This window comes from Marmota marmota, unplaced genomic scaffold (genome assembly GCF_001458135.2).
Source record: "Marmota marmota marmota unplaced genomic scaffold, marMar, whole genome shotgun sequence".
NCBI classification, from domain to species: domain Eukaryota; kingdom Metazoa; phylum Chordata; class Mammalia; order Rodentia; family Sciuridae; genus Marmota; species Marmota marmota.
In genome coordinates, this window is record NW_025999962.1 from 2245500 (window position 1) to 2257955 (window position 12456).

The 12456-nt window shown below is 59.9% G+C and overlaps 1 protein-coding gene across 6 annotated transcripts in view; it reads left to right on the forward strand.

The window, feature by feature from the left end:
* Positions 1 to 1705: 1705 nt before the first annotated feature.
* The window catches only part of LOC107155791, a 17976-nt gene continuing 7225 nt past the window's right edge, over positions 1706 to 12456 (forward strand). For 2 of the 6 annotated variants that reach the window (XR_007347520.1, XR_007347521.1), the window contains exons 1-2: positions 2377 to 7842; positions 8046 to 8507. Coding sequence is in view for 1 of the 6 variants with exons in the window: in XM_048802993.1 (XP_048658950.1) it covers positions 2275 to 2281 (7 nt within the window). In the remaining 5 variants the exon portion in view is untranslated. Of the gene's footprint in view, positions 2282 to 2376; positions 7843 to 8045; positions 8508 to 12456 lie in introns of those variants that run through there. The other 4 variants (XM_048802991.1, XM_048802992.1, XM_048802990.1 and 1 more) reach the window with 4 other exon arrangements.

Sequence of the window (12456 nt, forward strand, 5' to 3'; positions counted from 1 at the left end):
AGGCACGGCCGGGCCAGCGGGCAGCCCACCCTCACACCTCCCAGCTGCTCCTGCAGGTGGCNGCAGGGGGACCCCCTGGAGCCAGCACCTGACCTGGGACCCAGCTTTGGGAAGATGCAGGGACAGGGAGGGAAGCCGGGGGCTGGCCCTGCTCAGGAAGGAGCGGGTGGGGCATCACTGTGCCATTCAGCAGATGGGAAAGCCGAGTCCCAGGATGTCATGTGCTTGAGAAGGCATCACGTGACCAGTCAGGCTGGATTAGGGCTGCCCAGGAGCCCAGGGCCGCTATGCACTGACCCTTCCTCAGCCAGAACAGACAGGGACAGGGACAAAGTGATGTGCCGCATGGCAAAAAGATAACCCCAGGGGCTTTGCAGAGACCTAGGAGATCCACACACAGCCAGGGGTGCATGCTGAGAGCGCATGATGGTCCTTCCGTTCTGAAGGACAGAGTGGATCACAGCAGCCTCCAGGGGAGCCAAGGGACACAGGTTAAGGCTGGTGGATGAGAAAGTCCAGCGGGACAGAGGGGCGCCCCCAGCCCAGGGGCAGGTGGATGTGGAGGGGTGGCCTGGCAGCGGTCACTGAGGAAGGGCGAGGTTCAGGGGCCAGTTCAGTGTCTGCCAACAGGGTGCACTGACCTCAGGGGTCAGGAGTCCGCACATACCAGGAGAGACAGGTTCAGACCAACCAAGCTGCCGCCCCAGACCCCACACAGCCCACTCCGGCCTTCCCTTCCCATCCTTCCCAGCCTCCTCTGGGTCTCTGTGCTCCTCCCAGAGCCCTGCTCCAACCATTCCTTCCCTTGCTGGAGCTTCCTGGGAGCTCTCTCTGGGCAGCTGTTTGGTCCCCACGTCCCTTGCAAGGGGCCTGTGAGTGCAAGATGCCCGACCTCCAGGCCACTCTCCCTCCCTGCTCCCTAAAGTCTCCCAGCCTAGACCCCATCCACGTTCTGTGAGGCGCCCCTCCCACACCCACCTCCCTGGGGCCACGCCTGCTCCTCTGGCCACAGGGCCTCCTGCTTACGTCCTTACTGGGCCGCCACCAGGCACACAGCCTCGCTCCGTCCTGGGGCACACCTGGCACAATCCTGCTTCAAGGCCTTGTCCCTGCTCTGTCCCTGCTTTCCCTGCCATCCTGCCAATGTGTGCATGGCTCCGTCCCACCTCTGCAGTCCCGCTCAAGTGCCATGTTCCTCTGAGGTCCACCCTGGCTCCTGTCTGGGAACCTCTCCTGTTCCCAGCTCTCCGGCCTTCTCGCCTGCTCTGCTCCCCCCCAGAACAGAGCATTCCAGGCAGAATCTTGGCCCCCAAGGCGTCGGCCACCTGTCCCTGGACCTGTGAATATGCCACCTTACCTGCAAAAGGGACCTTGCCCGTGTGATTAAACTAAAATCTTGAAATAGATTATTCCAGATTACCCAGTGGATCCCAGCGTGATGGCGAGAGGGAGGCAGAGCTGGAGGAGGAGGAGAAAGACAGACGGAAAGACAGACAGAGGAAGGGAGATTTGAAGATGCTGCACTTCTGGTCCTGAGACAGAGGAAGGGGCGCAGGCCAGAGGGCAGGCGCCTCGGAAGCTGGACAGCACAGGACGGTGCTCCTTCTGGAGCCTCCAGAAGGAGCGGGTCCTGCTGATACTCGACTCTAGCCCAGTGAGCCCAGTCCAGGCTTTTGACCTCCAGGGCAATAAGAGAAGACCTGTGTCCTCGAAGCCACCAAGTCTGTAATAGCTTGCATTAGCAGCTCTGCCCCGCCCTTGGGTGTTCCGCACACTGTGGGCAGGGCTCGCCCGCCACCTCTCCCTGCTGGTCCCAGCACTTACTGCCCCAGCTGCCCCCACTCCCATGTGCAGGTGCCCCAGGGCTGCTTCCAGCTGCTGCCTTTTGCCCAGCCTGAGGCCACAGCCTGGAGTGCCCTCCGGACCCCACTGCTCCAGGCCTGTCTCTGCCAGGCTCCCTTAGGGCCACTCTGCCCCTCCCTGGCTGCCTCAGAAGAGCCAGTCTGTCTACAGGTCCCTCCCAGCCAGAGTCCACTGCCACGGTGGCTTTCTCCTCCACCTGGCTCTGGCCAGAGCCACGCCACCCTGCCCTTTGGACGTGGACCCAATTCAAAGCTGCAGCCCTGTCCTTGAATCTCTCTCTTGGGGAACAGCTCTCTCCTGCCAGCTGCTGGTCCGGGCTGGTTTTTTTCATATTTATGTTTTAGTTACAGGTGGAACCATATCTTTATCTTACTTTATGAGGTGCTAAGGATCGAACCCAGGGCCTCACACATGCTAGGTGAGTGTTCTATCTCTGAGCCACAACCCCAGCCCCAGGCTGGTTTTTATTCCCCCCCCCCAGTACCAGGAATTGAACCCAGGGGCGCTCTACCCCTGAGCTCTACCCCCAGGCCTTTAATCTTTTAATTTTATTTTGAGACTGGGTCTGGCGATGTTGCCCAGGCTGGCCTTGAACATTCAATCCCCTGCCTTAGCCTCAAGTAGCTGAGATGCAGGTGTACACCACTGGCGGTCCAAGCCGTGTGACCGCTGCACCAGCCCAGTGGACCAGGAGGGTGCTGCTGCTCAGTGAGGGTCAGGACCACCTTGCCTGCTCTTTGCCTTTGCAGCGGCAGGACTGGGCTGTGGTGGTGGCTGCAGGTCCTTGGGCACACCACTTAGCTGCCGGGGCCTCAGCTTCCCGTCTGTAAGGTGAGGGGGCATGGCCGAGGCTGTGTGAGGAGGCCAGCAGCCCACAGGGCAGGTGAGGCATGCAGCCTGCTCTGCCAGGAGGGTCTGACCGGTCGGAGGGGCCTGTGTTCCTGCAGATCAGCAAGTGCTGTGTGGCAGTGCCTGGAGGCTTGGCCACAGTGGGCAGTAAGCGTGGGACCAGTGAGTGGCCAGAAGACGTCCAGTCCAGAAAGCTCATTCGCACATTTGATAGACTTAGAAACGCCATGGGGGGTGGGTAACTCCTCCTCCCCCCACCCCCCTCCAGCTTCACTGCTTTTCAGGAAAACCTGAAGCAGCCCGGGGGGTCCACCCCTACCCTGGGGTACAGTGGCATCACAGAAATGTCCAGGTGGGCCCGCGTGGACATTGGGAGACAAAGGCTCTTCCACGTGCACCCTCAGGGACTGTGCCCCGCAGGTCACAGGTCACAAGCCCTGCCGGAACGAAGGGCTTCTTCAAGCCCCAGGGAGAGGCCAGGGGTGGGAGAGGCCACGTCAACTCGACCCTATGAGTGTGCCACCTCGTGGCCGCAGGCGAGGATGCAGCATAGGGCCCATAGCTGCGCCCAGGGCAGCCCCGCCCACCTCCTTGCAACAGTGGCAAGTGGCGGGTGCCACCTGAGACCACAGGGCCTACTTTGTCCCCTTTGGGACAGACTGCTGGCCTGGGTTCTAGTCTAAGCTCTGGGTTTTACCTGCTGTGTGACCATGGCAAGTCCCTGCACCTCTCTGAGCCTCAGTTTCCCTTCTCTGGTGGTCAGCTGTGTCCTTCCTCCTGCCCTCGCCTGCTCCATAGTCGCGCACGGAGGGCCACCTCCTTCTCATTACTCAGCCTGTGGTTCCAGTTTTAACAACAGAAAATGGACCAAGACAACTGCCCAACCAGTGCCCGAAGGATGGGACAGCAGGCAGGGACAGCGTGAGGGACAGAATGGGGTGGGTGGCAGAGCAAGCACCTGGTTGGCCAGCCCTGAGGTCCTGGATGTCCCGGGCACCATGCACTGGTCCTCCTGGAAAGCTCCTGTTCCTTCTGAGAGCAGCAAAGACTGTGGGGACCTCGGGGCCTCCAAACTGGAATGGTGCAAGGGGGCCACAGATCTGGCAGGACAGTTGGTCTGGGGGCCTGGGCCTGGAGGACTCTAAAACAAGGCACCTTCCTGATTACACACCCCTGCTCTGAGGATAAACCCTCGGCACAGAGCCCACCTCGAGTGGACAGGGACACTGGGTCAAAGGAAGGGGGCTGGGTGGGGGAGCGCAAGGAAGGACGGTCCCACGTCTGAGGCCAGCCTGGGCAGTTCATCAAGAACCTGCCTGAAGACAAAGAATTGAAAGGGCTCGGGTGAGGCCGTTCAATAGTCAAGCGCTTCCTCAGACGTGTGAGGCCCTGGGTCAATCCCCAGCTCTGGATGAAAGGATCCAGAGATGTGATAAGACTAAAGGCAGCACAGGTGTAAACACAGTGGGTCAACCCGAGAGAACAGAAGGCAGAAGGAGCGGGCCTCCTTCATCACCAAGAAACGAGAAAGACCCGAAAGGGATGGGAGAGAGTGGGAGAAGTGCAAGACAGGCCCGAAGGCCTAAGGCACACCTGACCGGAGAAGTCCCTGGAGAAGAAGACGGATCCGGGTCCACAGGCAAACCACCACGCAGGAGAAGCTCCCGGAGGGTAAAACCAGCGACCTAGAGACCAGGACAGCCACTGGGAGCCGAGCTGATGCACAGAGAAGAGAAGCCCTCAGACAACCAAGCAAGAGGTCGGGACACCAAAGAGAGGTCGAAGGTTGAGACAGGGTCGCTAGGCTGCATTTCCCTGCACCAGCCCATGCTGGGAGAGAGAGCATGAGACCCAGAACTCCAGACCCAGAACTCCAGACCCAGAGTATCAGACCCAGAACTCCAGACCCAGAAAGTAGACATATCACACCCAGAGCATGAGACACAGAACATTGGACCAGCATATTAGACCCAGAATATTGGGCCTTGAACTTTCCATGCAGAGTGCTTGACCCAGTGTGTCGGCAACATTCAGCACAGAGACTCGCGGAGAACACAGACCAGAATCCTAGGCCCAGCCGTCCATGTTAAGGCTGCAGATGCTGCCAGGACGTGGAAAATCTCTTTCTGGAGCTTTTGCTGTGGGAATCTGCAAACCACAACCAGGGCCCGGCACAGGTTGAAACCCATGAGGTCAAGACGCTGCGGGAAAGATCACAGTCACAGGAGGAATGCAGCTTGTCATTTTGAAACCGTCGGTAAAGTGAGGAGATCAGGCATTTCTCCCCCTTTCCTAGGTGGCTGGAACTCAGGGCGACAAAGAGTCAAGGAGGGGAAGTCTCTCCTAATCGCGTTCAGCTGATGAGTGAAGAGGGGACCCTGGAACTTGGATATCTCCAGTGTGCACCTCCTTGTGGCTTAGGGGACCGCGGCCATGACCATCCGTTCATCCTAACCCTGCAGCACGTGGCCACTCCAGCGGAAGGCCCACCACACCCAGGAGGCGTCCAGGCAATTGGCACTGAACCTGAATCTGACAAGACTGGAAAGGGCCCTGCCCAGCACGGCAGCCACTGTCCCCCCAGCTACTCACATGTAAGACCCATCAGAACAAGACGCCATCCTCATCACCAGGCCACATTCCACCTGTGCCATTGCCACCATGGCTGGTGCCCAGGGCTGGACAGTGAGGAGGATCCTTGCAGGAAGATCCACGGGACAGGACCACCTTAGTGCTGATGGCCACTCAGCAGCAAAGGGGAACAGAGTGACGTGGTGTCCCTTGGGTCCACAGCTGGCACACAGCCAACACTCACAGCGCAGTCTCTTAAAAACAAGCAAAGGTTAGAGAAAGAAGCTGGAGAGGACACGTGGTCAAGGGAGGCCTCAGAGACCCGCGGAGGCCCATCGGGAATGGAGCCCGTTGGTGGCACTGTGTGTGAAGGGACGGCCTCGTGGCAGGGCGGGTCATCTTGGGTGGGAGCATCGCTGTGCTGTCTCCACAGGGCAGCCCTGTCTCTGGCCTGCACACTGAACCTTCGCGGATTCACCGCCACCTGGATCTGCTCCATGCTGCAGATGTTGGGGCCACATGCAATAAACCCACCACAACTCGGAAACGTTGTCTGGGGAAGATGCCCTGAGCACCCCCAGACCCCGACCCGCTGAGCGCCTGGCTCAGCCACGCCACTCGCTGGGGAGCATCCCGGCTTCCCCTGGGATGGCAGGGCTGACCGCGAGCCGGCCTCACCAGGTTGCCCGGCACAGAATTGCTAGCCCAGGAAAGGACCGAGGTCAGGACACAAAGCACAGTTTCTGCTGAGTGTGTGTTGCTTTCCCACCGTCATGAAGTCGAAAAGTTGTCCCTCAGCCAAGCTGGGGTCCACCTGTAATCCAGGGGTCAGTGTGGGCTTGACTCAGGGAAGCAAGGGGCTTGGCGGGGCGGTCTGTGTCCTTGTTCCCTCTGCTGACCTCTCTGCTTGCCCGTTAGGGGCTCCCATGATCACAGGATGCAGGGCTCACAGGGACAGCTGTGCTCTCTGGCCTCAGGAGCACCCACCACCGACCCCAGCGGGGCCCTCAAAGGTCAGGGCAGGAAAATCACTCTGTCCCCACTTGGCCCGCAGAGGGCAGGCTGGGTGGAGGGACCCGGGGGGACTGCCTGGGAAGGCCTGCTCCGACAGAGGCCACGGCCTCCCAGAGATGGTGGGGTGAGGGGTCCGGTTGGCAGCCACTCCCAGGAAGTGTCCCCTACGCCCCTGGGGACTGCCACAGCTTGCTCACACAGCCCCACTGCAGCACCTGCCTCCTGCCTCCTGGGTGCGGGCACCGTGCTGGGCACCAGGACCCACACCATGCCAGCCCCCGTGGACCAGCAGAGAAGCCACTGCAGCCCAGGGGCCAAGCCCTGGAGGGAGTGAGCAAGGGGCGCCTCCTGTGGGGAAGGCCTCTGGGGCCAGCCACTGTTGTCTGTCTCGTGGACTCTTTGTGCCCTTATGCCCACGCCTAGTTCCCCTGTGTCTCCGTCAGCTGATCCACTGCTGTGACCAAAAGACCGACAAGAACAAGTGGAGGAGGAGAGGTTAACTTGGGGCTCATGGTCCCAGCGTCTCAGTCCTTAGGCGGCCAGCTCCGTTGCTCTGGCCCAAGGTGAGGCAGAACATCATGGTGGAGTGTGGTGGGGACAGTGGCTCCGGACTCGGCTACCAGGAAGCAGAGAGAGCCTGCGACCAAGGAGCGAGGCCCCAGGGCCCCACCTGCTCCAGCCACACCCACCTGCCTGCTCCGCCCAGGCTGTCCCTGTCAGGGGGGGTCAGTGCCCTGGCAGGGCACGGCTCCTGTCATCAGCCACTTCACCTCTGACCCTCCTTCCCTTGGCACCCATGAGCTTTGTTCTTTCTTTACACCTTTATTTGACTCATTTATGTCTCTGTGGTGCTGAGGATGGAACCCAGGGCCTTCCACGTCTGGGCGAGTGCTCGACCGCTGACCCCAGCCCCGGCCCCCCACGTGAGCCGTTGGGACACCTCACATCTCACCACGGTGCCCTGTAGCCCCCTCCATCGCTGTGGCCCATTTGTTACAGGCGGTGACCCCCTCTTCACTCACCCTCCTCGGTCTCTACCCCGCACGCTCTGCTGTCCCGGGGTCCCGCGGGCCATCCAGTTGTCACAGCTCCCTGGGCTCCTCCTGGCTGGGACACTTTCTCAGACTCTGTCCTGATTTTGATGATCCTGAAAGTTTTCAGGAGTGACAGGATTTTATAAATGTCCCTCCGTTGCCATCTGTGCCCTTGTTTTCCTCAGGGTCAGACTGAGGCCGTGGGCTCTAGGAGGAGGCTACGGAGAGCCCTTCTGACCGCATCCTGTCCAGGTCACCTGCCATCCGCACGACTGGCCGCTGTGGGTGACTGACCACGCCCACCGGGACTCCGCTCTGGGACTGTCCCTTCCTTTCCCAGGCCCTGGGAAGGAGGTCAGGATGGTGGCTTCTCTCCATTTAGGGAAAAAAAAAAACCCACATATATATAAAAGCACCATGAGAAGTTGACTCCACTGTTCCCACAGCGCAGACCTCCCTGGATCTTGGTGATGTACACGCAGCGTGAACTTGGCCGTCTTAGCCACTGAAGGTAACGTGAAGCCCACTAGGACCCAGTGTCCACCCAGAACGCTTTATTTTAATAGTTAGCTATGTTTTGGCTGTAGTTGGACACATGCCTGGGTTTCATTTATTTCTATGTGGTGCTGAGGATCGAACCCGGGGCCTCGCACGTGCCGGGCTCTACCGCTAGGCCCCAGCCCAGCCCCACCCAGAACGCTTTGCACCTTGCAGAACGGAAGCCCCCGGAAGCCCGCACCCAGGAAACACTGCCTTCTCCGGCCGGCCCCTGGCGACCCCGTCGGCTTCCTGTCTCCGTGAGCTGGACGGCGGCCCAGGACAGGGACGGTGCCCGGCTCACCTTTCCGCCCAGCCGCTCGCGCGGTTCAGTATTTCCTTCCCTTCGTGGCTGGGCGGTCCCCTGGATGGAAGGACCACATCTTGTCCATCTGTCCGTCTGTCAGTGAACATCTGCTGCTCCCACCCTTTGGTTGCTGGGCACATGCAGCCGTGAGGTCGATTCCTCAGGGTCCACTCTAGGAGCGAAGCTGCTGGCCACGTGGTCACGCTCCATTTAGCGTTCTGAGGAGGTGCTGGGCAGCTTTCCGCCGTGGGTGGGGGTCTTAGGTCCCGCCAACAGCGCAGGAGGACTGACCCCTCGTGTCCTCGGCAGTGGGAGGTGACGTTGTGTTCCGGGTGAGTCGGTGCGCCTTTTTAATGTTCTTACAATTCTATTTATTTTGGGGGGAGGTGTCCAGGATGACATGCTGCGTCCGCCCCCATCTCTAGGTGGCAGCCCTAGCTGAGGACGTGGTGGCATTGGAGATGGGGACTGGGAGGCGACTGGGTGCGATGGTTGCGAGGGTCATGGCCTGTGGCAAGAGGAAGCCGGAGGGCTCGTCCCCTCCTGCGGGCACACACAGGGACAGCTAGAAGGGACGTCACAGCTGGAGTCTCCCGTCTCCCCCAGGGAGGGTCCTTGCCAAGAGCCACAGTGGCCAGCACTGGAACTTCAGCCTCCAGAGCCGTGACACATCAATGCTGTTGCTTAGGCCACCGGCCCCTGGGATCCCACCCTGAGCTGAGCAGGCGGGTGGCGGGTGACGCACTCGGGTGGTTCAAAGCTCACAAGGCACAAAACACATCAGTGAAACCTCCCTCCGGCCCACCCACACAGGTCCCTCGGGGAGGGGACATTTGTACTGAGACCCACCACAAGACAACTGGTCTCACGAGAGAGTGTTCCAAGCAGCAGGAAAAGCATGTGCGAAGGCCCAGCCGTGGGCTGGAGGCTCAGGAGCTGGGAGGCTTCAGGGTGGCCGGGGAGGAATGGCCACCGAGAGCCTGGGCCTGGCGATGGGGGGCAGCAGCCCCCCGGGGCCTCCCAGGGGCCTTGGAGGCCGCACACGGTGGTGATCGACGCAAGAGCACGGATCCAGACCGCAGTGTGCATCCGGCTCCATCCTCCCTCGGGGCAGGACACCCCTCCCCCTGGCGGGTTTCCAGAGCCCGTGAGGAAAGCCCCACCCCTGACTCGGGTCTCTGTGACACCCCCAGAGCCGTGCCTGGCGCATGAGGCCGCTCCCGGCCTCATCATCCCAGGGCAGATGCGCCCGGCACTTCACACTCTGGGGGGCAGTGTCCAGTGGGAGAGGAGAGCCGCTGCTCCAGCGTCTGCTTCACCTGGGCCCCCAGCAGACCTGCCCTGTGTCTCGCTGGCCAGACGCTTTGCCACTCTCCAGCTCTTGAACCTCAGAGGCCAGAGAAATGGGTCAAGAAGGCCAGAGGCCCAGAGGGCCCAGTGTCAGCCAGGCAGTGCCCCAGAGCTGACCTGTGGTCAGGGGGCCCCCTCAGAGGTGTCCAAGGTGCTACTGCTGCATGGGCCTGCTCTAGGGGGACAGAGCAGCCTGTGACTGGACGGCCTGTGCAGCCCCAGCACCTCCGCAGGAGTCTGAAGGTCTGTGGCACTAAGTCAGCAGGGACCCAGGGCTCGGCTGAGAGTGGACCTGAGCCCAGGGGCTGGGTGACCTGTGCAAGCACCTGCCAGGTATGGCTTCCCAGGGGTCCACGGCCAGGCAGGGCTAGGGAGGGAGCAGCCTGGTCCTCGTGACCCCCAACACGTGAATCCTGGGGTTGGGGTCCTGACACCAACGTGGCCTCCGAGGCAAGTCCCTCAGGGTCTGTTCTGCGTCTCCACGTAATGCTCCTCAGATGTCACCCTCCAGGTCTCCAGCCTCCACCAAGGCCCGAGGCCATCAGAAGCTGCTTTGAGAGGTGCCCTGGGAGCTCGGGCCTGCCTGGGCAGAGATGTGCCCAGCCAGCAGGCCGCGCCAGCTCCCGGGAAGACAGACCGCCCCTCAGCAGCCTGCTCGGGACACCGGTCTCCCCGGCTGGCCGTGGAACCGTCCCAAGACCCCACCCAGCCATCTCCTTCTCCAGCAAGCCTCCCCAGCCCTGGGCGGTGAGGTCCTGTAGGATCTCCAGCCTGGGGAACAGAGTGAGGAGTTACATCTGACTCAAAAGCCACTTCAGACTAGCCAAGCAGAAAAGGAAGTGTATTAATTCTTACAGCTGCCAAGTCCAGGGTATCCTTCAGGCGTGGCTGGATCCAGACAGGACCAAGGGGCAGCATCTCTTTGCTTTAGTTCTACCTCATGGCAGGTCTGGGCCAACATCCCCCCTGTCAGCAACCGTGGCAGAGCCTGAGGTTCTCTGTACAACAGTTTTAGCCAGAGTTTCACAATTGGGTCTCCCTGGCTGTGGGTGAGCTGGTTCAGGTCACATGTCTATCCCCAAAACATGAAGGACTGAGCTTAGCTCTGCTGGGCTACATGGCATGAGGATGGGATGACGGGGTAGTCACCGCTGGCCACACAGCTGGCCATGGCATCCTTGCTGGCTCCTCAGGAGATGACTGCTTCACGGGCAGGGACGGCGCCCCCTAGTGTTGCCTGCAAAGGCCAGCACACAGCAAGGGTCACAGTAGACACACTTTGGTTTTCTCAGGGCATTGGCACGTGCTGTTCACCCTGCTAGGAACAGTCCACCCAGCCGGCCCTCCTCCCCACCTCCTAGGACTGCCTTGCTATGTGGGACTGGGATCTTAGTAATCCTGTTTAGACACACACTAGACTGTCATTCTATCCTCCCTGCCTCTCTCCTCTTCTCTTTCTATGCTCCGCCCTAGGGAAATTCTTCAAATCTCTTCTCCAATTCACTGATTCTCTCTTCAGCTGTTTAATCCATGGAGTTTATAGTTTCAACATTTAATTTTGATTTGTAAAGTCTCTGTGGTTCTTATTCAAATATGATCTTTCTTTAGCAGACTCTTCTTTTTGATCTTTTTTCTTTCTTTTTTTTTTGAACTGGGAATTGAACCCAAAGTTTCTTCACCACTGAGCCACATCTCCAGCCCTTTTTATTTTATTTATTTTGGGGGGTACCAGGGATGGGACTCAGAGGCACTCTGATGAGACCAATAAGCCTCATCTCCAGTTCTATTTTTTTTTTTTTTTAATTTAGAGACAGGGTCTCACTGAGTTTCTTAGTGCCTCGTTTTTGCTGAGGCTGGCTTTGAACTCACGATCCTCCTGCCTCAGCCTCCCAAGCCACTGGGATTACAGGTTGATCTTCTTTCTAATTCTGTCTTTTACTTTTCTATTTCAAATATCCAAACATCTGAATTCTCAGGGGTCCACACCTGTTCGCCATGTCTCTTGACTCTCATGGGCCGTGTTTCTTTGAGTCTGGTCTTTTCCTTTTTATGGCAAGTTCATTTTTGGTTGCACTTCACCAGTGAGAATCCTGAAGGCCTCAGTGGGTCACTGACCTCCAGAAGGGACCCTCCATTTCCTTCTGCTGGTTTCCAGCTGGTGTGGACCCTCAGGGCCTGCTCTTGATCTGGGACCGTTTGACGTAGGATGGGGTCTCACTGTCTAACTTCACGCTGGGAGAGGGAACAGAGTCTCAGGGAAGTCACCCTTTTACTGCTCCCACCCAGAGCTCTGAGGCAGACTCCTGGGGCTCCCCGGGGGCTCCCTATGGGGACAGGCAGGTTGGGGGACGTTTTTGGTCCTGTCCCTTCCCTTCTGCTGGGCACTTTGTTGCCCAGGGAAATGCAGGCGGCCCGTGTCCCTGGTTCCGCTGTCTTTGGGTAGTTGAGTGTGTTCTGGAAGGGGGGCCTCTGAGCTGGGCAATGGGGTGGTGTCCATGTGTGGACTCTGCCCACGGTCAGGTAGCCGATGCGTTTCAGGGCGTCTGCTCACCATGCTGCCAGCAGGGTCAGCTTGTCACTGGCTCGGGCGTGGGGTCCTTGTGCTGACGTGCTCGGCTCGGGCAGGTTTTCCACGAGGACTCAGAGAGGAGGCTCCTTTCTGCGGCCAGCGCTGGGGACAGCTCTCAGGCTGAGGCGCGCCTCTGCCAGCTTTGGGCCCTGCAGCAGCACCCCTTGCTGTGATCCCCCGGCACTTCTGAGGACCCGGGGGAGGCCAGGGACTGGCCTGCTGCAGAGCGGGCAGAATGGTGGGCACCGGGTGGACATGCGGGTGCCCTGCAGGTGGTGGCGTGTAGGGGACAGGCCAGCTGTGCTCCTGAGGTCTGCAGCCCTCCCGCCCTCCCCTCCCATCTCAGGCACACAGCCCCACTC